This window comes from Artemia franciscana, chromosome 4 (assembly GCF_032884065.1).
Source record: "Artemia franciscana chromosome 4, ASM3288406v1, whole genome shotgun sequence".
Taxonomy (NCBI): domain Eukaryota; kingdom Metazoa; phylum Arthropoda; class Branchiopoda; order Anostraca; family Artemiidae; genus Artemia; species Artemia franciscana.
Window position 1 is genome coordinate 37,593,247 of NC_088866.1, and position 27,246 is coordinate 37,620,492.

At 35.6% G+C, this 27,246-nt stretch overlaps 1 protein-coding gene across 1 annotated transcript in view; it reads right to left on the reverse strand.

The window, feature by feature from the left end:
- LOC136026381 (dual specificity protein phosphatase 10-like) overlaps window positions 1-26,097 on the reverse strand; it is a 51,550-nt gene extending 25,453 nt beyond the window's left edge. Inside the window, exons 1-3 of the mRNA XM_065702930.1 lie at window positions 25,989-26,097; window positions 19,210-19,758; window positions 2,559-2,924 (exon numbers count right to left, since the gene is read on the reverse strand). Of these exons, the coding sequence (XP_065559002.1) occupies window positions 2,559-2,924; window positions 19,210-19,756 (913 nt within the window). The 5' untranslated portion in view covers window positions 19,757-19,758; window positions 25,989-26,097. The remainder of the gene's footprint in view (window positions 1-2,558; window positions 2,925-19,209; window positions 19,759-25,988) is intronic.
- Window positions 26,098-27,246: the final 1,149 nt, after the last annotated feature.

Below are 27,246 nucleotides of genomic sequence, written 5' to 3' on the forward strand. Positions count from 1 at the left end.
CTTCTTATTAAAGAAGTCGATAAGGACTCAGGGAATAAGGAGTTTTTTTCAGGGAGCCAAACTGGTCGGGAGGGGTCAAAATTTAAAAAAAGAAGAGTATGTACGAATTATATGAAAAATATTTAAGATATTGTTCAAACTTAGAAATTTTTGGCAGGCCCCCTTCTGTGCATGTCCTTGGGTCGCAGTCATGTTCACATGTTCCCATGATTTTAATACACGAGTAAAGAATTGACAACATACTAATGGACTCATAACTACTAACTAACTAGAATACTAAGTTATTAACTGGCTTTCCAAAATTGCATTTCAGTGACTAATAAGATTTCATGATGGGAGCGTTGACACCCAACATTTTTCCGAAGACGGGTCAACAACTAAAACATTTACTTTAAAAAATAACCCTACTTTCAGAGGGGGGCATAATCTGAAAAAAAAACACGGGAGCTAAGTGAATTATGTGGAAAGTATAACAAATCGTAGTAAGGTCATATAATATTAATATCTCACACCATCTCCCTCACTCCATATACAAGCCTAGAAAGGCAGTACAGAAATCTATCTAGAAGTTAGATGAATGGGCAATGTACAACATTCCAGAACTCATCATCACCAAAGACAATATGTTTCAGAAACAACGGGTCCTTAGCAAACGAAAGAAAAATTTGAATAATAATTTTTTTAAGGTTGGAGCACGGGAGCCAGTAAAGGATTTTCAGATGGCAGAGGCATAAAAAAAAACGAAAAAAATTTGACAGAGAAATTTCACATACTTCTTTTTGTTTCTAAATAAATTGTTTAAGCTTTTGGAAACACCAATAAGTTGGATTTACATACTAAATGTCACAATTTGATTTTCGAAAATTGGAGACATTTCTATTTTCGAAGTTCCTCTGTGTTGTATTCGGTGTTTTCTAGATCACACTTTAATACATGGTATTTTGTAACTTATTACAAATAATAAAAGAAAAGAATTAACAGAAAGAAGTCATCATAATCTTTAATGTTCTATTTATTGACGTCAGTAAATTTATTAAGGAGGAAGAAGAAAGATTTCCCAGAGCAATGGACTACCAGATGTTTTCCAACATTTATACGTCAAAATGAGAATTTTATAATTAGATACAAGAACAGGAGAAAAGAACTGACCTGAGGTGAATATCTTTCAGAATTAATGTGATTCACTAGAATATTTGTTCTGAAACTCTGTCGTAGCAATTATATTTTTAGGTCTTTGACACATGGGCAAAGAATGTATGACATTCTAAGAGTCTGATCAATTTTAAATGTATTTGTTTAAATAAACAAGAGTTCACATAAGAAACTTTGGACAAGTAACCAATTATTTCTAAAGGTGTAATATGCATAACCTCAATTTCAATTGGGGGTGGGGGGTAGTTCTTCTAGTTGACAAACATGCAAAGGAAACACCTTGTTTTCCATTTTTAACTGACCTTGTTCAGGGGCGTAATTTGCTGTGGGGCAGGAGAGGCAACTACCCCCAAACCCCAGTTTGCCTCCCCCAGTCTAGACCCCAGTGTGCCCACAACCGCTGAAATTCCGTTTCCCCAAAATTTTTGTCAAAACTAAGATAATGCTGCATATTCAAGCATCCAGAGAAACGGATCAGTTTTATTTAGTATATCTTAGCCTTTATGGTACTATACGGCTCATTTTCAGTTTTCATTGTCATTTTCACTTGATTTTGGAAAATTGGTTTCAACTTTGCCTTCCCCTAGGATTGTAACGAATTACGCCACTGACCTTGTTCCCTAACAGAAACGCCCAGCCACAGTTAGAAATCATCCGAAATTACTAAAATAATTAAGGGCATCCTTAAGCGGCTACGGAAAACAAATTTACTAAATATTCATTTAGAAAGCTTTATTTCTTAAAAGTGCATTTTCAGGCTCAGGAGCACAGATGAGTAGAAAATAACACTTTTTTAATAGATGAGGCACACTTTGCTTAGAGATGGCTCCAAACTACTTAAAAAAACTTGTTAGAGGCGACAGATGGACCCATTAAATTGCTAATTACTTGGAAATAGAGATACTCAAAATGTGCCTTTTAGATAATTCACATCCTCCCACTTAAAACCCATCTGATACCAGAGGCGGTTTATGCGAGGGACAGAGCCAATTGCCCCTGGCACAGAAATTTTAGGGGCTAAAATCTTCAATAAACAATCTAGCATTTATAACCATTTTGTAATTTTGAAATTTATTTTTATTAAAATAAAGTAGAGGGCGCAGTTGGCAGTAAGTGTAAGCACCGAAATCTTCATCTTTCCCATACCTTTTCTCATATAAAATAAGAAAAATCAAATTTATATAAATGAAAATTTTGTTTATAAATAAAAATTTCCTTAAAAGTTGGCCTGAAAAATTTGTTAAAATTTGACCTGAAAATTTCCAGAAGAGAGGGGATACTAATAAAGAATTTCACCCCCGGCGCCAGAAAGGCCAGCAACGGCACTATCTGACACCCCTCTCCCCAAAAATTTAGCCCATGTGCACTAATGATCAAAAAGCACACAAAGAACGGCCACAACTTACCGATAAAATCAAAGGCTTGCTCAAAGAATTGCCTCAAATTTTGATGTCCAGAATCAGCGGCGGGCAAGGTCAGGTACTTAACGCCAGTAACTTTATGATGATCAGGAATGTCTGTCGTAACGTTAATAACGCGTGTAATTCCAAGCATAGACAAACTTTGTATGTCTGCAGCATCTCTGCCATTGCCAAGGTAAACATATGGGAGAATCATTGTCGCAGGGAAATTATTTAGGTCTTCCCGGCTTGGAGTCGGGGAAGGTGATTTGCAGTTACAAGTAGCTGAACAATGGACTAAGCAGACGGGTGGTGATGACACGACGTTGATACATAAGTTTTTGTACTGCTTTTGGAATTCACGAAGACCTCCTATGAATAAATTGAAAAGAATATTACTATTTATTTGTTTTTAACTACTAAGACAAAATAAATCTGGGTACTTACGGATTCTATATACCATGCTCAAGAATAGTTATTTTAATTATAATGAAATATACCGAAATACGATGAAAATATAATGATTTAGCGACAAAATTATGGAAACTACAACAGAGAATTATTGAAAATAGGCCACCTAGAACGTATTATATTAAATACCTAACCTAAGTAACTCTATCTACTAAATAATCAGGCATAACATACCTGCATAGGAGTTTATCTCACTCAGGCTAAGCTAATTATCTCCGAGTGCACTTTACTTTCTTTGGCTAAATGGCGTTCTCAATGTTTTGATCGGACGATTTTGAGAAAAAAGGAGTAGAGGAGGGGACCCAGTTGCCCTTTTTTTGTTAGCTTACTCAAAAAGGCCAGTGGAACTTTTAATTTTATTTACAAACGTTTTTATCAGTAATAAATACACGTAACTTGCTAACTAACTTACGTAACGAACTTCTATATTCATATATTTTTATTACATAAATGAGGGGGCTTACGCCCTCGTCAATACCTCGCTCTTTGCACTAAAATTCGAATTTTGGTCCAATAGACCCTTGAATCAATATAATTAGGTCGCATAATTAGAATTTGAATAAATAGCTCTTTTGAAATTACTAGTTACTTTAAAACTTAGTACTAAATTACTAAGTACTTTAGCGTAAAGAGCGAGGTATTGAGGACGGGACAAACACCCCTATATACGTAGTAGTTTCTGTTCTTTATAATTTTTAATGTTGCTTCTTACTTTCCGTTAAAAAGCTTGTTTTTATTTAATTTCTCATTGTTTTTTTAAATAATGCTGGAAAATACAGCGCCCCCTTCATGGGTATTCTCTTACCCCATGATGAATTCTTCCATGGAAAGATACTCCCACGTAACCCCCTACTCCTCACATCCCCTCACCATCAGAAAAAATTCCCCCTGAAAACGTCTGTATACTTCCCAATAGACAATACTATACGTGAAGAATGGACCAAAATCATAACTTGCAGTCCTTCCCCGGGGACTGTAGGGATTAAGTCGTCCTCAAATACATAGTGATTTGATTTTTCGACTATGCTGAATAAAATGGATAAAAATACCGAGAATTTTTGGAGGAGGAAAGGCTACCAAAATAATTTTTGCTAAGAGCAGAGGTAAAGGGGTCTTTACCTACACTTTTACGACCAACATGTTACGGAATAACGAATACATATATGTATTCATATATGGATACACATATGGTCATATGTGTAACGTAGCCTACAAAGGAAAAGATCCACATGGTTCATGACCTAGGGAGACGGAATGTCAAAATTATTTTTCCCTATTCCGGTAAAATTTTGATATTTGTATTAGTGCCTTATCGCATGTATGAGGCGATATACTATAATAAAAAAAATAAAATAAAGTCACAAAAAAAAAGTAAAGAGCCCAATGAGTTAGGCATAAGAGCAAATAATAAGTAAAGGCACCGGTAAATACCGACGCCCGTCAACCAAGGGCATTTCCAGGATTTTGTGGGGGGGGTACATAATTTGTTTTTAACGAATCAAGAATTTATTTATATGCATTTTTTCACGTTTTTACAAGTCAGTCAAAATTTCGGTGGAGGAGGGGGAGGTCAGACCTTGTCGTCAACATCTTTTCTCCAGATAATATTTTGCTTTTCAAATGCATTGTTTATAACTTGCGAATGAAACAAGCGACTGATGTCACCGTTGCCACGTACCAGTCGAAAAAGGGGGATTCACTTTGGCCACACTTCAATAAAAAAAAAAGAGTTCAAGAAAAAAATTCTATTTTGAGAATTTTTTCTCAAAAATTTGTCACTAACTTCACTCCATCTTTTTTACATCTAGGAACACCACGAATGCATTACAGTTCCGCCACAATTAGCAAAGTTCCCTGAACATTTGGCACACTTCACAAAACGCTTAGCTAAGTTCCACCATGCTTGGCATGCGCCACGTGGTGTACAGGATTTCTGAAAGAGATCGATCCCTCGCTCTATTTCCTTGTTCAATGTTGATTGTATCAAGTCTGGTACTTTCCATTTATACATAACCCACAGTCTAGCCATAGGAATCCTAATCATAGGAATATCTTTTGGTCATTAGCAGCAAAGTGATTCTTAAAACTCCCAGTAGACTATTATGCTTTTTTTTTAACATAACACCAAAACTTCAAAAATCCCGTTGGGCAAAACCATTGACTGATACTTAGGCACTTATACATCTTATTACATATAATCTTTGATAGCAACCACTTGCTAGAGTAGCAGAATGGAATCTGTTGAAACTGTTCCGATGAATTGTCAGAGAAATAGACCACAATTGACAGAACGGCACTAATGAATGAGAGCAACTATACAGTATAGTAAAATTAAACCACAAAGCGCGGCAAATCTTCGGGCCATTTATAAAATTACAAGGCTTAACTCTTGCATGTCAAACATGCACTATTTCCCACAATCCCAGCAAAAATTATTTTTCTCTGAATTTATATAATTTATTTATTCGTCCAGCATTGTTTATTCTGGATATGGGTGTAGAAACTTATTTCGAGTGAAAAGATGGCATGAGAAAGTCCAATCAAAATCAACAAAACAGGAAAATATGAAAATAAAAAAAAAATCGAAGAATTTTTTATATTTTAGAAAAACGCCCCCATTCGTACGTGCCAGATTTATCCAAAGTAGATTAATTCTTGATCCTCACCAAACATGAAATTCGCAATCACAATGCATTTTTAGCAGTAAACATGCGACAATCCTGTCATCTTCATGAAATTAATCGCAAGCACTGTAAGCTCCCGCAAGTGATCGGAACTAATTTTTAGCTTCCGCTGAAGTTGGGCTGCCAAATATATTGATTGCTTTGGAACACACGCTGCACTGGATCAAAACTGAAAGTTTCGCACGATTTCCAGTTTTAGTCCGGAATCGGTGAGAATCAATATAAATTTTTTATATACCGTTTTCTCCAACTTTTTCAGCATAGTTTCCTTGTAACAACTTGACATAACTTCTTTTTTTTGAAAATGGGTTTGTTTTATAGTGTCCATTTTCTGTTTCAATAATCAACATTGAAAAAATTTCCCTAACGCCAAAATATCAGGTGTACTCCGATTTCAATTTTTGGATTCCACAGATTCCATTTGTACAGCTAGGAGGAAAAATATCAACTTTAAAATGTTCTAATTTAAATTCTTATTTTTGTTTAGGCGGAGATATTTGGAGGCTTCTCAAATTGATAAAACACCATTGATTGGCGAATTAATTAACCTTCATAAACCTTCTAGAAAATAAGTTAAAATTGAAGACGGACGAGGAAGCAGCACCAAAGTTAAGGACTCGCTATAAATTTTGAGCACCTTAGGAACTTCTCGAGCAGTCGGTATAATCAAAGGAAAGACACCGATTGATTATTACGGCTAACCACAGCTTTAACCTCGAGGGTCTTCCTCTGTTGATAAATCGAGCGGGTTAATTGCGTAAAATTATTAACGATCCAATACTATGCCATCCGTTCATTGTCCAGGAATAGTCAGAACAGCAGAAACTAACTGTCATACCCTACTTCAGTTTAATCATGGTTACAGCTGCAGCTACAACCCAGTAAAGAACAAACCACGGCCTATAGTAATGAATAATTAAAAAACTGCGTTTCAAAGAAAATTGCTAGTCAGAGAAAATCGCCATTTGCAGCTGATCCAGGAATGGTAGCCGTTATCGCGATTGGTCCTAATAGTAAAATGTCAGTTCGAAAGCAAATTTACAGGAACAGAAAATTAACCCGAAACCCCCATAAAAGGACGTTGGATCGAAACAAAAGTATACCATTGAAATCGTCATGACCGAAAACCATGTAAACCATATATTCGTTTCCTTTTTTTCTCCACTCCATATAATCCCAATCCCTATTCCAAACTGAGTACCCAACTTGTAGTCTTAGCAATACAGTTTCAAATTCTTCAAATCAGACCTGTAAGCAGGAAGTGGAAAGCCCAGCCCGGCCTCACTTGCAGTCAGAGCATGAGGCACGGTCCAACTAAAAATGTTCAGATTTCTACGATTATCTTATAGGTTCACATATTTAATAAGCAATTAAACTTTTATTGCCCTTAGTCAAATTTACCCCCTCCCCTAGAAAGAAAATTGTCTGCACGTATACAGCCTTGATAAGCGATAGTATTCCTCACCAACGATAAGAAAATCTAAAATAGCGTAACAACAGTCTAATATCAATGTAGAGCCCCCCACCACACTAACAAAAAAATTGGTATTTGCACCCAAGTCCATAAAAAAAAAGACAAGACTACTTTAAATGTAATACTCCTGAAACTTAGAAAACGGAACAAATTACGACCATTACTGAAGCATTCAATCGAAGACTTATTTAACACAGAACATTTTCCTTATTCCCAAACCCCTTTAATAGCAAAGGGGAAAGGAGAAAGGGTGATAAAATGACTCACCATCCGAAAAGAAGGGGAGAGATTTATTATTTGCATAGAAAGGTTTTCTAAATATAGGAGTAGCACAGATCTCATATTCAAGATGACTCATTTAGAGACACGAGTATTATCTTTTGTTCAAAGACTAATTAATAGTTCTTATGAAAGGACTGGATTTTCTGTATTTTTCCTTGAGTCATGCTAGAAATTAATATGGGATCGAGGTGATTAGTTAACAGAGGGTTTTAGTTTATTACTGTGATAGGTTTTTTATTATTCAGACGAAAATCCAGTCCTTTCATAAGAACTATTAATTAGTGATGGGAAAAATCGTTAAAACCTTGTAATTCTGGGGAAAGTACATGTAGAGCATTTTATAGGGGATGGGGGATCTGAAAAAAATATTAATGAGGAATTATGGCAATTAGTCAACAGAAAATGTTTATTACTGTGACTGGTTTTAGATAATTTGACCAGAATGAAGGTAAATCATACAAAAAATAAGAGGCAATATTCAAGAGAGTAGTGAATCAAATACTCTGTTTTTAGGTTCTGTGACGGCGTCAATTCACGAAAATCTAGGGAGGAGGAATTATTTTTTCAATTTTTAGGGGAGGGTGGAAATTGGTATTTTTTGAATTATCTCAATAAAAATACAGTAAAAATGCATTTTTCAACGAAAAATACTCATAGGGTATCTTTTACAAGAACTAAGAGCTCATATGGCACTTGTGACGATGTCTGAAGAGCCAAGAGCTCGTAATGCATGAGCTCTAGCAAAATTCTAAGAATCAATAGATTTGATTTAAAAGAAAAATCAGAGGCTTTATGCCGGTCGAGATTTAAAATAAGAGCTCTGAGACACGAGGCCTACTAAATATTAAAATTCAATAAGGTCCGATCGCCCATTCGTAAGTTAAAAATGGCTCATTTTTTTCCTAATGTTCCGTCTCCCTTCAGCCCCCCAGATGGTCGAATCGGGAAAAACGACTGTTATCAAGTCAATTTGTGCAGGTCCCTGACACGCCTACCAATTTTTATTGTCTTAGCATGTCGAAAAGCAGTTTTTTTCTTGTACCGATAAACTTATTTCTCACTTTTAGCTATAAGTTCCAGTAAATGTCACTATTAACTGTGATACCCTGGAAAAAAAATTAATTATCGATACTATAAGTATCTTCACAATTTTACTGGATTCAGGATTCTAAAGTAACATACAAGGGGGCCGATAACACAAGTAATAGGGAATTTCACTTATCTAAGTTCCTGTAATTTTTTCAGTTTCTTCATCATGGTTGCAGCGGTAGCTGCAACCTAGTAAAGAGCGAACCACAGCCCATAGTAACCAAAAATTAAAAGCCGCATTCAGAAAAAAGCTAACAGTGAACAAAAATTGCAATCTAACACTGTTTCTATTATGTCGATTCGCCCTAAAAGTATAAGTTTATTGCGAAAAGAAATTTAAGGTGATTTCGCAAAAAAAAACTGAATCTCCTCGAAAATGGCGTTAGACCAAAATGAAAAATGAAATATTGGAACCAGCATGGTCGACAACCATATAGCGGGAAATTCACCCGCCCTCCTTGAAAACAAGGAAAATCACTTTTGGGCATGGGTAGCACTGCCCAAAAGTCTCCTTTTTTTAGCACGGCTAGGGGGTGACCGGAGCATGATACAGATGTGCAATAGCTCATTCAATCGGCAATTTAATTTTCTAGTGCCCTTTTTAAGCGACCAAAAATATTGGAAGGCAACTCCCTCCCTAAATTAAAACACCCATCTTCCCAAGTCATCCAATCAAAATTTCGAGATAGCCATTTTGTTTAACATAGTTCAAAAGTCCAATATCTATGGCTTTGATGATGATATGACCCTCCATAGTCCCTGGGCAAAGGGCTGTATACTGTATCGGACATAACGATATCACGAGTAACGGTAAGATTTTTGGCAGCTCATATAAAAGATTTTGCTATAAATTCCACCATCAGCAAGTTCCAAAAGGCACTAGAAACGGCACTTTTGGTGCCTTGTCTCAAATGGAAAAGCTGTGGATACTGGGCTAATCGAACTGTTTAGAGTGACGTTTAATGGCTCATTTGAAAGCTATTGCTCATATCTACGTGATTTGTACCAATTCCACCTTCCGTAAGTGTGATATAGCGCTAGAAACAGGGTCGAAATTTCGCAAAAATCCTGGGGGGGGCAAAGGGGGACCACAACTTCCCAGATCAAGTGAAAATGTCAGTGAGAGACGAAAAATAAACATTATAGCACCATATATGCAAAGAATTACTAAAGAAAACAGGCCCGTTTCTCTGATTTATGCAGGCTTATCTCAGTTTCGACATGATTTTTGAAGAAACTAAATTTGAGCTGGTGAGAGGGGGGGAACTGGGGTCTTGGTAGAAGCAAAATGGGGCCTGAGGGGGCATTTGCCCCCTCTGCCCCACAAAAAGTCATGCCCCTGACTAAGAACAGCACTTTTGGTGTCACTTTTGAAGTAGAAAATCTGGGAAGTATAAAACAATATCATCATTGTAATAATATGGTTCAAAACCCTTAACTGGATGCTTGCAAGAACACCTCCCATATTGTCGAATCCTTTTGTGTCGAAGCTACTCGCCCGGAGCTACTTTCTTAAGTTCTACTAAGTTTAACTTTTAAAACAAGGAATTAAAGATACATTTCTTCTTTTTTTAAAAAATTACAAAAGGAAACGACATTATTTTTTCCTAGATTGGAGGAGATTAGAAATTATATAAAAAATAAGTATTGAACTGAAACTAAGGAGCAACATTAAAACTTAAAACGAACAGAAATTATTCCGTAAACTAAAAACATCATGGCAGTGTTGTTTCTAAACTAAATTTTAATCAAAAACGAGCAAAGTTTAACTTTAAAAAACAAAGTTTATATGAGGGAAGTAAAGAGGAACAAAAAATGAGGGAACAAAAAATTAGTACTTCACAGTCTATCTAAAATATATCAATAAAACTAGTGCAAATAAATCAACTGGTGATATTTCCGTCTGTTTGTAGATAGAAGCTGTGATATGAGTAACTTTCAGTATGCAATTAATATTATCTTAAAACATTAGGCATGAAAATAGTAAGTATAAAATAATTAAACATCATAAAAATAATGGACTGATTTATCAGGTAACATCTTGGTCTCGCCTAGTATTATTCGAAATGAAGCATATATCAAACTTAATATGCGCTCTGGAAATCCAGTTATTTCTCTCTATAAAACAGAGAATGTCAAGCTGTCATACATATTTTAAAGCTTGTCGGTAGTCTTAATGCTAATAAGATTCATTCACTTGACCTTGTCAACAAAATAATCGTGAAACGTCCTTTTCAGAACCAAAACGACAGTCAATCATTGAACTGAGCAATGCCAAATTAAACGAAAAAAAATGAATAAGGCAACAATCTAAAAATGCTTTACTTTTAAACTGTTAAAAGTGTCTTTAAGTTGTTTACTCTTACCGTACCAAAACCCCCATGTTGTTATGTTTTAAGTAAAGCGCTAGTTTTCTCTAATCCTACAAACATAGTGAAATATCACCAGTTGATTTACGTGCTCTAGTTTTATTGATGTATGTTATGTAGTCTGTGATGTAATACTTTTAGTTCGTTTTAAGTTTCAACATCGCTCTTTACTTCCCTCGGAAAAACTTTGTTCTTTTAAAATTAATCACTCTTAGCTAGAACCTGATCTGGCTTTTGTTCTAGTTGAAATTGCTTTCTTTTGTGAAAACCCTTCTAAAATGAGGAAAAGATGAATAATTTTCAAACAAGATAAAAGCAAAATTTATTCCACGATATCAAAGAACACTCCCTTCCAGGCTAACAATTTTATCAAAACAAACATATTGAATTTTAGCCTAGTCCGATAAGAAGTATTCTCTGCAAACAGGAATCTGTTCTTTGTTCATCTTCCCCTCTGGATGACTCACTACAAAATATAATCTGAAGTGCCTCTTGGAATCGACAGATTTTTCCTGACTATGACACAACGTTAGGATTACTCACTAGGTGATGATGACTTGTATAATTACGAATAAGGTTAATTTCAAGACATGTACACGAGTGATTTTATCCACTGCTTTTGTTTGATAGTTCTCTCATTAATGATGGAATCCCGCTGATAGAGAGGGCCTTTTGTTGTGTTATTTAAGATATATGAAGCTTTTGGGACGGCTATTGCATAATCGTTTGAAGATTTCAACACTTCCAATACAAGGGGCGCAAAACTTCAGTTTTCTGGTTTAAAATAGGACCGAGGAACAGGGCCGTATCCAGGATTTTTTTTCAGAGGGGGGGGGGAAGAAGAAACTTTAAAAACGCATAATAAAATTGTCGATATCCTTTTTTATTACGTTTTTATGAGTCGGACAAACCTACCCCCCCCCCCCAGATACGGCCTTGTCGAGGAATCTGATTTCGTAACTAATTTACTGCCAATGGAGTCAGACTTACTGAAAATTAAAACTTTGGATTCGGAATATAACCTACTACACCAAGGATTTGGAATCGGTGAAAAAAAGTAACTACGAAGATAATATCTTTACAACATTCGTGTTGTAAAGATATAACGAATCTGGGTTATCACCACGATATTTGCGACAGGCAAGTGCACAATCTCTGTCCTTCCCCCTCCCTCCAAATCTCAAAATTGATGTTATTGTCCTATATTTTCAATAAAATTTACCTTTCTTTTGTGGACCCTCTCCTCCCCAACACAATATTTCTACCAATGGGTCCACTCTGAGCCCTGAGTGGTAATAAATCAAAAATATAAACCTCAGCCACCCCCTTCTCCAGAAAAAATTCCCCAGAACGCACGGAGCTTTTTCATGCCCAGGCTCTGCCAAGATGCCCAGATTTTGCAAATAATTTTTTACATTTGCTGGTGAACACTCATCTTCAAAGGGTTCAAATTCCAACATGATAGATCCGAGAATCATACTCTAGCGAAAAAAAAAGTTAAATGCAGTAGAAACACAACCTTGGGGCTTTTAGAGCGCTAAATCTGCCGCATATTTACGCACATCCAGACGCAATTACAGTCTTAAGTATGGGGGGGGAGACTAACATGCAGGTATAGTTTATCGCTTATAGCTCAGAATAAAAGCCAGAAGTCACAGTATAGGGCTTTAAAGGAAGATAATGATTCACTTGGTTCTAAATAAGCAATAATTAATCAAGAGCACTCATACCAATAACGTCCTATTAAAATAAGAATTCGCTTTGAATGCATTATGGACTAACTTGGCACTTCTGTTTATAGGTACCAAGAAATTCATAATTAATAACGAGGTAAACTTATCTTCTCTACATTTGATATCAAATTTATCTTTACTTTCATCTTGGTGTCATAATTTAAGCTGCGAAATTAGGCTAATACCAAGACGGATATCCTCGTATATCGACATCTACGTCGTTTAGGGTTTAGGTGACAAATAAACATTATTTCAAATCACCCGTCAAAGTTTTTCCGATATTTTATTCTTTGCTGTTAATAAGTTTGGACCAGCGGATATTGGGAATAGACAAAAAATACCAGCTCTTCCTAGTAGGATTTGAACGGTACAAAAAAGAAATACTTTTTTTCTAATCCCAGTTACGGCCTACATTACATAGAAATAAAATGGTACTTATCGGTTATATAATAGACACTCGAGAAGTGAAGTTCGATTAAAGCTGATGAAGTGGAACAAAATATGATGAATATATAATAGTTTAGAAACAAATTTGGGCTATATATTTGCACATTAGGGGTGGGGGGTAAAGCATAGCATATATTAAATGTGTAAACTAACCATTGCTGTATTTAATATATGCTATGCTTTACCCCCCCCCCCCCCCCTAACGTGCAAATATATAGCCAAAACTCTTGAAAAAGCAAATGAAATAAACAAAATATGATGAAAATATAATACTTTATTAGGAAAATTGTAAGATTACAACTTAAAATTACGTACCCAGAACGCAGAAATGTCGTTAAGAATCGCGTTAAAAGCGGGTCTTCCTTCTGCCTTTACTGCCGCCCGCCACATGTACTCTATTAAGTATGATTGTAAATGATGGCGGGACGTGCCTCGGTGTCGTTTATTACGCCACTTTACGGAACCAAATGATCGACAGTATAAAGAAGTTACTTGACCAGTTTCTTGTGTCGAAACTGTAGTGTCTATTATATAACCGATAAGTAGGAATAAAACTTATTCCTTTCAGTCTATATTGTCCAAAATCAACGAATACCCCCCCCCCCAAAAAAAAAAAAAACAAGAAATGAGTAACTAATTTGAACTTGATAACTAACATTAGTCCAGTGATTTTAGCCATAATAGGATAAGAATATTGGAATTTTGAGATAGTCAGCTATTAACTGGTATAAATCTTTATTATGACAATGTCTCCAACTCTAGCTACTATCTAACACAAGGTCGCCGCAACTACATAGTTCAAAGATCAACGGTAAAAAATCGCTATTGTGCACTTTTTTGCAAAAATCACATTTTCTGTGGGTTTATACTATTTGAATTTATTAAAAAAATAGGTACTTGTCTGTTAAATGAAACACTCAAGAATGACCCTGTCTAAGATCTAACAAAAACCGGTTTGCCTCATCAGAATCAGTTATGATTTGCTGATTTTGAATGAGAAAAACCAAGTTGCAGCTATATTTTAAATAATATCTAATATACAGAAGGTGGTTAGCGGTTAGGTATTTAATATAATGCGTTCTGTGTGGTCTGCTTTCCATAATTCTTTGCCGTAGTTTCCACAATTTTGTTTCTTAAGTATTAAATTATCATCATGTTTAGATACATTTCATCAGGATTAACCTAACTTCATTTCATCGGTGTGTTTCGTTTAACAGACAAGTACCAAAAAAATTGTACAGGGTTGAATTTTCTACAAATTTTATTCAAAAATATTTTTGTACATTCAACCGTCTTCTTAGTGGGGCCAATATATCTCAGACTGAAAAACTACACGTTTCAATTCCCCAAAGTATCTTCGCTTACAATTTTGTACATTAATAACGTATTCCAAAAGTTTTAAGTCACATACGAACAAAATTATATTAATCAAACAGTTCGTGGTAATGAACTGTAGTAGGGAGCGACCCAACTCAATAGTAACCGAAACTCCAAAAAACGAAACTTTTATAAAAATAGTTACATCAAAAGATTTGCATTTTAATGCTGATTTTAAATATATAAGTTTAAAAAGGTTCAGACTTACCCATCAAAAGTTATAAGCCTGAGAAAATTTGCCTTATTTTAAAAAATAGGGGGAAACACCCCTTAAAAGTCATAGAATCTTAACGAAAATCACACCATTAGATTCACAACATCAGAGAACTCTACAGTAGAAGTTTCAACCTCCTATCTACAAAAATGTGGAATTTTGTATTTTTTTTGCCACAAGACAGACCACGGATGCGTGTTTATTTGTTTGTTTGTTCTTTTTTTCTCCCAGGGGTGATCGTGTCGACCCAGTTATCCTAGAATATCATGTGAAGGCTCATTCTAACTTAAATTAAAAGTTCTAGTGCCCTATTTAAGTGACCAAAAAATTGGAGGGCACCTAGGCCCTCTCCAGCGCTCACTTTTTTCCCAAAGTCACTGGATCAAAATTCTGAGATAGCCATTTTATTCAGCATTGTCGAAAAAACCTAATAATTATGTCTTTGGGGACCACTTACTCCTTCACAGTCCCCGTGGGAGGGGCTGCAAGTTACAAACTTTGACCAGTGCTTACACATAGTAATGGTTATTGGGAAGTGTACAGACGCTTTCAGCTGGATTTTTTGGTTGGGGGAGGGGGTAATGTGGGGAGAACTTTGCATGGAGGAATTTGTTATGGGGGAAGAAAATTTCCATGAAGGGGGCGCAGGATTTTTTAGCATTTTTTTAAGAACAATGAAAAAATACATATGAAAAAGTTTTTTCAACTGAAAGTAAGTAGCAGCATTAAAACTTAGAACGAACAGAAATTAATACGTATATGAGGGGTTCACCCCCTCCTAATACCTCGTTCTTTACGCTAAAGTAATTTTATTAATTTCAACTACTTATTCTACGGCCTTTGTGATTCACGGATCATTCTTATGGAATTGGGACAAAATTTAAGCTTTAGTGTAAAGAGCGAGGTATTGACGAGGGGGTGAAACCCTCATATACGTAATAAAAACATACGAATATGGAAGTTCGCTACGTGAGTTGATTTGTAAATTACGTATATTTTTACTGATAAAAACATTCGTAGAAAATTAAAAGTTCTAGTTGCCTTTTTAAATAACCAAAAAATTGAAGGTAACTAGGCCTACTCCCCCACTCCTTTTTTCTCAAAATCGTCCGATCAAAACTATGAGAAAGCCATTTAGCCATAAAAATAAATTAATATGCAAATTTCTTTTTAATTATTCATGTGCGGAGAGCCAAAATCAAAACATACATTAATTCAAAACGTTCAGAAATAAATAAAAAAACAAATTTTTTTAACTGAAATTAAGGAGCGATATTAAAACTTAAAACGAAGAGAAATTACTCCGTATATGAAAGGGGTTGTTCCCTCCTCAACGCTCCTCTTTACGCCAAAGTATTCACTGTTTTAAAAAGTAGAGTTGAGAGAAAGAGTCAAACTTTTGCGTAAAGAGCGGGGCGTTGAGGAGGGAACAGCCCCTTTCATACACCGAGTAATTTCTGTTCGTTTTAAGTTTTAATATCGCTCCCTACTTTCAGTTTTATTTAACAACGTATAACGCTAAACCGGTTGCAAAACAATTAAGATTTATTGGAGAATGTTGGCTAGCTAAATAATACTCAGAAGTAAGCGAAAGAACGAGTATACCCTTTTGATAACAATCACCACGTACTAGTATATAACTAGGAGATGATGACCCTACTCTACTAAAATAAGTCGTGCGTACATCCCTCGATTCAATCGCAAAAATAATAAAATGACGTACGTGTAAGCAGCCATTATGGCGGGGCTGTTAGAAAATTTTTCCGAGGGATATGATAAGAGTAATAGAGTAAAATATTTGGAATTTAGATTTTTAGAATGTTTAAGAAATTCCAAGGAATCCATGGGTGGCAATGCAGTCTTTCCTGTCCCCAGTCCCCGCAAAAGCTTAACACGTGATCAAGTTCAGATTGCTATAGACTTTTGCGGATTAAATACATACATTTTATAAGCAATTGATTATGAATTTTTTTTTATGCATAAATTCATGAAGCAGATTTGTCCCTGAAACAAAGTATTGGCTATCTGTAGCCCTGGCTATCCCCACGGTGAGCAGGTATACACGGTCTCGATTTCAAAAATTGCATAATTAAAAATACATTTCCACACAGATTCTTCAATAGAAACTAAATACATGGTTTATATGAAAATGTTGTTATCAATTACAGACATGACCTCAGTAAAAATACACTATGACATCAGCTTGTGGAAAAACAACCTGCGAAGTGTCATTAGAAATGTTTTTGACATCATCAGCAAATTGGCATTGAATCAGGGAAACCACACTTGACTCAGCTAAACCCGTTGTCAGTGTTTTCACAGTTTTTTAAATGTTATAGTCAATCTTTTAAAAGAAGACTCATTGACGCCTGCAGTTGTGATTCAATTGTCTAGAATGTAAGCTAAAAACAGATCAATCGATTTTAAGAACATAAAACTGGTTTCTTTTCAAGATAAATCTGATTGATAATGCTTATACTATCGCCTTTCAACCGAAACTCAAAGGAGAACGCAAACATAACTAGGAAGCCAAATTGTGTGGACACAGGGAGTAATTCGGGGTGGTAAGGATGGCAAATGTCATCCCTTATAATAAGCCCGTACGCACGAATATATTTCAACTACAAGAAGAATACAAAAATCAGAGAATTACGTTAAAATTTAAAAATGGTAGTACGGAAATACGCTTTTGATTTTGGCAAGAAAAAATAGTCCCATAGCCCCCTACCCTGTGTAGTTGCCTACCCACCTTCCAAACAAAAAATTAATAATGATGCGTATAGAAAAATTGGAATACTCACTATAAAGATTGTCCAACAAATTACATATAAAGTTTGTGCTTTCTGGGAAAACACTAATACAAATGCCACACCAAGGTCGTACTCAAGGGTTGAGTTACAGAGTTTGAACCTCCCTCTACCCAAATTATATCCGACTCGTAACCACGTAACAAAAGTGCGCACAAACGAATTTGTGATGCGTCGTTTAAAGTTTTTTGCAAGCCCTGTCACGCCCCAAAAACACCCCCCCCCCAGAAAGTCCTGAATGCGTCCTTGCCCCACAGACATGGCAAAAACACATCCGTCCATACCTGTACAGACCCGTTTCTACGGCAAATGATTCTCAGGGCAAACTAATTCTATGCATAAACAAATTAGTGATGCTTTTTTTAGAGTTTTTTGTAAGCCCTCTCCCATCCAAAAATACTCCCCCTCTCCCCATGAAAAATCCTGGACGCGCCCTCACCCCATAGACCAGGTTACGTAAGTTACGTATATCTATTACTAATAGAACGTTCGTAACAAGAGTAAAAGGTTCTATTTGCCTTTTTAAGTAACCAAAAATTGGAGTGCAACTAGGCCTCCTCCCCCGCCCTTTTTTTTATCAAAATCGTTTGATCAAAACTAAGAGAAAACCTTTTAGCCAAAAAAAAATTAATATACCAATTTCTTTTTAATTATTCCTGTGCGGTGAGCCAAAATCAAAACATGCATTAATTAAAAAACGCTCAGAAATTTAATAAAAAACAAGTTTTTTAACTGCAAGTAAGGAGCGGCATTAAAACTTAAAACGAACAGAAATTATTCCATATATGAAAGAGGTCATCCCCTCTTCAACGCCTCGCTCTTTACGTTAAGTTTTTTATTGTTTTAAAAAGTAGAATTGTGAAAAAGAGTCAAACTTTAGCGTAAAGAGTGAGGCGCTGAGGAGGGAACAACCCCTTTCATATACGGAATAATTTCTGTTCGTTTTAAGTTTTAATGCCGCTCCTTACTTGCAGTTAAAAAACTTTTTTTTTTATTTAATCTAAATAAGAGACAATGATACTAAAGCTCTTTTAACGGGTTGAGCTTCTTATTTTGTTATTCGTATTGTCTTATTGCAGATTTTATACACATGAAGAAATCAAATGAAACACACAAGGAAAAGGATTCTCCCGTTACAAGTAACCTACTAGACAATTCGTAATCACAGGAGGACGAAGAAGATGCACTAATTTAGACATACCAGTGGCAACCAGCTCAAAAATTGTAAATATAAAGCACTGGAGATAAGAAGCAAATAAGTATTACGCAAGCAGCAAATTGTAGCACCCCTAAGCTCGCCATGGCGCTTTGGGCAGCTGCCTAAGTTGCGAGTACCGTGAGCCAGTACAGTCCCATGCAACAACTTTACGAATTCTCCTTCTACGTTATTTTCAAGCAAGGCCGACGCAAATGATTGTTAAGAATTATTATTCCCACAAAAATCAATTAAGACACCGACCTTTAATCTAAAATCCAATATAGGCTTGGATCTGGATTTTTGTGAAAATTAGGATTTTTTAAAGAAATTTAAAAGCAATCTTAGTTTGTTGTTTATATGTCAAAAATAAGTTACATTAGTCTTATCCCAACTAATCAAGTTAAATCATTATATTTAGACAAAAGCAAGAAGAATTTGAATAGAATTTTTTGTTATTTTACCGTTTAAAAATGTTGGAAATAATAAGACTTAAAGTATTAAGCATTCCTTACCTGTAAGAACAATAGGGTTTTTGTTGTCTGAGATTAAGGCACTTAAAACGAGAAAGAGCGTGCTTGTAGATGACAATTTTTCAACATCGGGCACAGTTTCATCATAAACTACCACATCCTTCGTTTCTTTATTTCGTAGGGCTTCTTTCCCTTCACTAGTCGTTGCAAGATCGGCAATTGTTGCCCTCCCAGTCTGTAGTCTTTTTCGATTAATTCTATCTGCACAATTTAAATTCAATGCTCCTTTTATGTGCGATTTATTAAACGCAAGGAAGGGCCGGCAGTCTATTAATAGAAATTTGTCACCGGCATCGATGCGATTAGCGAGACTGTCACAACTGATAATGGTTGTTTTCTTCATGACTAATATTTTCTGTAAAGATATTTCAACACTAGATGGGCTTGTAGGTAAGCTTGTTGAGGATATGCCTAAGCAGTAACGCTTCGGTGGGGATATAGGTCCGTCTTTATCTGTTCCTTCACCTGATGGATCACTAAAACTTCTACTAAATGATAACTTGAGTACCTCTCTCCGTGCATTGGCCATCCCTGCAATAAACCATAGTTGAAAACAACCCGTAATAAGGGTGGGCTTACTAATATAGCACTTTTAATTGGTTGATAATGACGACAAAATTTTGTAACGCTATAGGGAAAAAAATACTTCCTAAAAATTGTGTTACGCATCAAGCTATTTCCAGGAAATGACACATAATAGCATGTAATCAGTTTTCAAGGTTAAATAGTTCGAACTTGCTAATGTAACACTGAAAAATCCAACAGAAGTTTTTTACCAATAATGTTGTGGGCTATTATAATTCAGTATTGCAAAATAAAATTAGGCATGAGAGCATTCTAAAACTTTGGCTTTGAAATCAAAAGACTTCCACCTTTATTCCTGGAGAGTCAGTATTTTGATGCTACTCCTGCTCCTTTATAGAAACAAAAAGCACCACTGCGTGACAGTAGGCTACGTTGCTGAAATTGTAGAATAAAATACAAAAGCTTTCTATAATTTTAAATTAATCATATATCTCAGAATCTTTGTCAATTAATAATTCAGCCATTTGAGCGAAATCGTAAAAAATTACAAAACCTAATAAATTTAAGAGAAAAAAAACAGGTTTAATTTAAATAAAGCAGGGGATCAAAAGCACAAAAAACGGCAAACATAACAAAAAACTAAATATTTCGGCTCCACGTCTGGGAAACTTTTTCAGCGAAAAAAAAAAATAAGAAAAAAAACGCAAAGAACAATTCTTTTTTTAAGTCAAACCATCTAAAAAACGACAACAAGCATACAAGAAAAAAAATATGAAATATAACTAAAATTTTAAACATTTCCAGAACTGCAGTTACTGCAATTACTGACAAGACAAAATGAACGTCTATAGTAAACAGATAACTATTCTCTTTTCTGATGGAAAAATGGGATCTAATAAAAATGAAGATTATGTTTAACTGAAATAAAGTTACAAAATCCCAGGTTACCATGTTTGAGTAAATTTCTGAATGTTAATCATACTCTCTTGTGCTATTCGAAAAAAAAAAAAAAAAACGTTGCCATTGCCACTTGACTCATCAAGCTCTTTTTTTCGGAATTCTGGTGTGACCATGATTGTACAGTAGTATGTAATCCGATTCAAATAGTAGCTATGCTTACTTTTTTTTTTAGCAGAACTGAAGTACCAAAACATGGATCAGTATCAAAAGTACATACAAAATACATGATTACAGTCAGTACAATAGTCACAAAGTAAACATATTGTTAATAAACATTGGGAATGCTTCAACAAAATTACTTAAAATCCTAGTTATATGAATATAAAGATTATTTGGATTTAATAACAGAAAGGATTAACAAACACTTTTTACTCCTCAGCCTTTTTACTCATGACCGGTAACCTCTAAGGCTAGCATACTATGTGTTGGGCCTTTTGGGCCCCACTTCCAAAGAATCTACTCGTATCTTTTTTGACGTAATATTAAAAAAAAAAAAACAAAATGCTTTCAAATCTTGTACAACGGAATGGTTTGTTTAGCTTAGAATGAAATAACGGATTTGGATCCGTTATTATAAACCCATCAGCAGACCTAAGATCCTTCAGTTTGAAACTCCATATTCTAGATAAAGGGTTCCAACTAAGGAACCCTTATCATTTACTCCTACATATATCTTGAAAAAACTGTTGGGGAAAATCCTTTTTACTTTGTCCCTATCGTGCATAAATGCCTAACTCATTTCTATGGTGTATTGATGATACTTTATGCAAAGGTGTATAAACTCCAAATTTAGAATTTCAGAAAATCTTCGGTCTTCTTTTCCAAAAGGAGTTTTATTCAATTCGAAGCTTAAAACTAGAAAAACGCCACTGTTTCCCATGGAAACACACTCCCTTATCATGTGAGTAAAGGTGCAAATTCCTCAAATAAGCACCTCCTGCAATAGCTAATTATTCACTGGTATTCATAAATACATCTGAATATACTCCAGATCAATACCCACACCCCTTGTGCTGGCAATGTAATCTTCTTGTTGAGAAAGAACAATATCGGACATGCATCTACGCAAACATCGCTTCCGTCAAGCGGGGAGGGAGGCTACAATTTGTTTGTAAGTAATTGATTCCAGTGCTTAGTTGCATATCACCTATCAAGGCCGTATCCAGGATTTTGGTTCGAGGGGGGAGGAATTTAAAGCACATCACAAATTTGTTTACATGCTCTTTTGTTACTTTTTTTACGAGTCGGACGGAAATTCTGGGGTGTGGATGGGATGAGGCTCAATTAAAAAAAAGGACAATGAAAATATATAAAAAAAAATTCTGGATGTAATCAAGTAAGAAACTTGAAATAACAGTGTTTAGTTCAGAACACGACCATAAACTGCAGTTATACTTCACTTTGTATACTATTCGATCTTTTCTTTAATTCGCTAGCGAAAAGACCAACATATTTTGCGGCATGTCTTTTAGTGCCTTTTTTTCAAATATACGAGTCGCTAGCGTCGCAAGCACAATCTTAAGCACTTCGAGGGATATCATAAACAGGACAATAGCGCTGCCTAGATCGATTCATGTATTACTTTTTTTTTCCAGGCCACTTCGTATGGAAGGAGCGGTCATTGAAACAGGGAATGTCGTGGGGGGTGTTGAATTAGCTTAAAGGCACTGTGCGCATCCAGGTTGTCAAAATAGCGTATCTGCAACATCTCAGGAACGGCTAAGAGTCTAAAGTTGAAACTTTAAGGTAATGTTGAGGGGGAGGGAGTCTCGAACTAATTAAGAAACAACATGTGCATCCAGGTTGTAAAACTGACGCGTCTGTAATATGTCTGGAATGGCTAAGATTATTAAGTCGTAACTTTCGGGAAATGTTAATCGTAAGATTAAATCCTAAGATTATGGAAATTTATGTTGTCAACATGTTTTATCTGAAGTATATCAGGATCGTTTAAGGGTATTAAGTTGAAACTTTAGAGTAAAATATCTCCAAAACGCAAATAGGTCATTGAAATGGGAAATAAAAAGTTCTAGTGGCCTTTTTGAGGGACGAAAGTGATTGGAAGACAACCAGCCCACCTCATTGGTCCTTTTTTCCTACCCACACTCACAACCGCAAACACATCCAATCAAAATTTTGAGATATCTATTTATCCAAAATAGCTATCTAATTCGGGTAGCTCTATATAGCTCTAACAGGTCTTTCGGGGCATGTTTGACCCTGGGCGTAGAATTAGCTGAAACATTTCAGAGATCATTCTTTGGCCCAAAAAATCAAAGATTTTCAAATCATAAATTATTAATTGGGTTAATGATAAGGAACCATTGGATGAGAGCAGCACCTTATAAAACCAAAAGAGTAGGCCTAGTGTCATTTTATTCCTTATTTCACGCTATTTTATAATACAGCCTAATAGTCACATTTGTGACATTTCCTCCCTAATGGTTCCACATATAGTTCTAGATAATGTGTTTTTTGGTTGTTTATCATATAATGTTTGTCATGTGTTCTTTGGTTAAACACCAATAATACCAAAAAAGAGAATCAAATCGTTTGATCCCCCCCCCCCCATTTAACACTACTTCCAAATATATTCGTGACATCAGTCACAGTTAGATCCCCCCTCCCCTAATCAAATAGTTCGTGGTAACAAACTGTAAGTAAGGAGTGACCCGGCTCAATCGTAACTGAAACTCTAAAAAACGGAATTTTGATACCAACAGATACATCAAAAGATCAGATTTCTATGCTGATTCCAAATGTATGATTTCCATCAAGTTTAGTCTTACCCATCAAAAGTTAAGAGCCTCAGAAAATTTTTCTTTATTTTCGAAAAAAGGGGTAAAATCATAAAAGTCATAAAATCTTAACAAAAATCACACTATCGGATTCAGCGTATCAGAGAACTCTAGTTTAGGGGGTTTTAAGCTCCTATCTGCAAAAATTTGGAATTTTGTATTTTTAGGGGTTTACGTGGGAGGATATTTCCATGGAGGAAGTTTCCATCGGGGAAGAACATTTTTATGAAGAGAGCACCGGATTTCCCAGCATTATTTAAAAAACGATTAGAAATTAAATAATAAAAAAAAGTTTTTTTTTCAACTGAAAGTAAGCAGCAGCATCAAAACTTAAAACGAGCCGAAATTACTACGTATACGAGGGTTTTCGCCCCCCTAGTCGATACGTCGCTATTTACACTAAAGTTTCTTTAGTACTTTCAAAAGAGTTATTTATTCTAATTAAACGGCCTTTGTGATTCATGGGCTCATTCTTAAAGAATTGGAAAAAAATTCGAACTTTAGGGTAAAGATTGAGATATTGACAAGGGAGGGCAAATCCCCTCATACACGAATAATTTCTGTTCGTTTTAACTTTTAATGTTACTCCTTACTTTTAGTTGAAAAACTTGTTTGTTTTTTTTATTTAATGCCCTAGTAGGATCAAACATAGCGCTACAAATTTCGCTTTTATTTTTAATTGTTTCTCATCAGCAGTTGGGTCATAATTCGAAATTTTACAAACGTGGAAAAAAAACATCAGCAACGGTTTCTCCATCATCCGGGGTGGGGGGAGGTATTTTGTTTTTTTCTTCAACCTGGTAATGAAGGTGCATAATTAACCAATAGTATACTATACCCCGCCCCTATAGGTAGAGGCAATATATAAATTTGCTGACTTGGTTGCTTCTTTGAAATTAGCTTTAAGCCTATTTGGCATTATGAAACATCTGTGGATGCCACATAAGAACAAGCACAAACATGAACTATCTAGGAAAGGTGTTAAGTTAGGAAAATGGAAGTGTCGGGGAAGGGTCTACAGGCTGTAATATATCCCGGGGAGGTGAATTCTGAGCCATATCAATGTTTTTTTTCTCAAATTTAGGAAATGTATTTGCATACCTTTAAAACCTTATAAATTGGGATTGTGCTAAGTTGTGAAGCTGAATTTTTTTTGTGTACTTCACTCAAGCAGAAGATCTATTTTGCAAGGTTTCACTTTTATAACACACATATTTTTAAAGGTCATCAACGGTCAGGGCCCTCTAGAGGGAGAGTGAGTGGAGGTAGGTACTTCAAAATACCTTCCCGGGACATACTTTAGCCTGTAGACCCATCCCTGAAAGTTTTATTTCCTAACCTAACCCCTTTCCGAGATAGCAGGAAGTCACTAAACTAGAATTCTACCAATTCTACTTTAGCTAATTTCAATATCTTCGAAAGGGGTCAGGTTAGAAAAATGAAACTTTCAGTGATGAGTCCATGACTAAAATCATACTCTGGGAAGGTAGTGAAAATAGCTAAACTAGAATTTTACCAAGCCTTGCACGCTCCTCCTCCATCCCAATTTTTTCAAAGGTTTCCCTCTTTACACCCTCCGAAGAAGTGCCAGTTTCCTTTAAATCCTTACTTCCGACCTCTTCCAACCAAATTCAAGGACGACCTGCCTTACGTTTGGGCCTAGATGGATGACCGAAAAGGACTATCTAAAGTATGTCCCGGGAAGGTATTTTGAAGCAACTACCTCCACTCCTTCTCCCTCTAGAAGGCCCTGACATTTGATGACCTTTAAAAATATGTGTTATAAAATTGAGACCTTGCAAAATAGATCTTCTGCTTAATTGAAGTACAACAAAATTGTTTTCAGCTTCATAACTCAGCTCAATTCCATTTTAAAAGGTTTTAAAGATATGCAAATACATTTCCTAAATTTTGAAAAAAAAAACATTGATATGGCTCAAAATTCTACTCAAATAACTAAAGGCAGAGAGAAAGCAACTAGTAACTGAAAATTAAGGTAAAATGTTGTTTTGTCAAAATTTCAATAGGTTATGCAGGCAAATTTCACCTGTCATGTAGGCAAATTTCAGGGCCCTCTAGAGGGAGAAGGAGTGGAGGTGGGTACTTCAAAATACCTTCCCGGGACATACTTCAGTCTGTAGACCAATCCCTGAAAGTTTCATTTTCCTAACCTAAACCCTTTCCGATATAGCAAGAAGTCAATTAACTAGAATTTTACCGAAAAAAGCATTGAGTGTGGAATTGAATAGTAAGCTATATCATTATTTTTTTATAGCTCAACCATCAAAATACAGAAGGAACGACGTACCACCACGCACTTGGAACCCCCTCCCAAAATGTAATGACAGATAGTAGCAGTAAATCCATTAGAAAAGAGCCTTAAAAGGCAAATCAAGTAGCCTAGTGTTTTCACCTAGCGAATTAATCCAAGCATCGAAAAATCTACCAACAGCTTTAATTTGAAGTGAGAAGTATTACCTTAGTTTTTGGTACGAGAAATAAACATGAAGTTTTATTCAATCTCGTTCCTTGTCAGCTTTAAAACTAAAATCCTAAGTCCAATCTCTTTGAAATTTCAATCATCACTGAATATATAAAACCGTAGGGAGTAGAATATGATAAAAGAGAATGAGTCATTTCATGAATCGCAGCTGCCAAATTTGTGACGTCACTCATGCGTACTACACTACCGCAGTTTCTACATGAAAGACAAGGGATAGCAACTCTACTGAGCAATAATTGCAAAACAATATATGGTTTATATACTCTATTAAATTAAAAAACAGGTTTCTTCAACTGAAAGTAAGAAGCAACATTAAAACCTAGAATGAACAGAAATTACTACGCATATTGGGGGGGGGGTTCCCCTTCGTCAACACATTGCTCTTCAAGCTAAAGTTTTTAGTACTCTGAAAAAAGCTTCTTAATGTTCTACTTTAACAACCATTGCGTCTCTGGAGTCGTTCTTAAAGATTTGGGACGAAACTCAAACTTTAGCGCAAAGAGCAAGGTGTTGAGCAGGGGCAAACCCCTCATATACTAAATAATTTCTGTTTGTTTTAAGTTTGAATGTTGCTCAGTTTTTTCAATTGAAAAAACTTGTTTTCAATTTAATATCTGATCGTATTTTAAATGATGCCAGAGAATCCGGCTCCACCTCCACGTGAAAATCCCCCCTCTCAACGGAAAGATCCTTCAGACAATTCACAATCCCCGGTGAAAATTAAACCTGTACCCTTAACTTCTCCACGCGTAAAATTGAGTTGGCAAAGAGAAAGTAAGAAAAATGAAAAGATTTTTGTGTGTGAATTATGACAAATCATACAAGTATAACAAATTTCCTGAAGAGTTCACCCCAAAGAAACTTCCCTCCCCATAGAAAATTCACCCCGTAGAAAGCCCCTCTAGCAGAAAATTTGCCACCCCCCCCCCAAGAAAAAAGAACAGCGTATGCATACACCCCAATAACATATATAATATGTAAACCATGGGCAAATTTTACAGATTAAAGATCATTCTTCGGGGGTGTGGGGGATCATGTTATCTCAAAAGGCATATTACTGGGTCTTTGAACTATGATGAACAAAATGGACGATCGGAAGATCTTGGGAAAAAAGGAGTCTGGGTCGGGGCCAAGTTGTACTCAAAGCTTTTTGGTCACTTAAAAAGGGGGCTAAAAAAAATTACGTTCGAATGAACTATCTTCCAATATTCTGGGACAACTGGGTCGATGTGA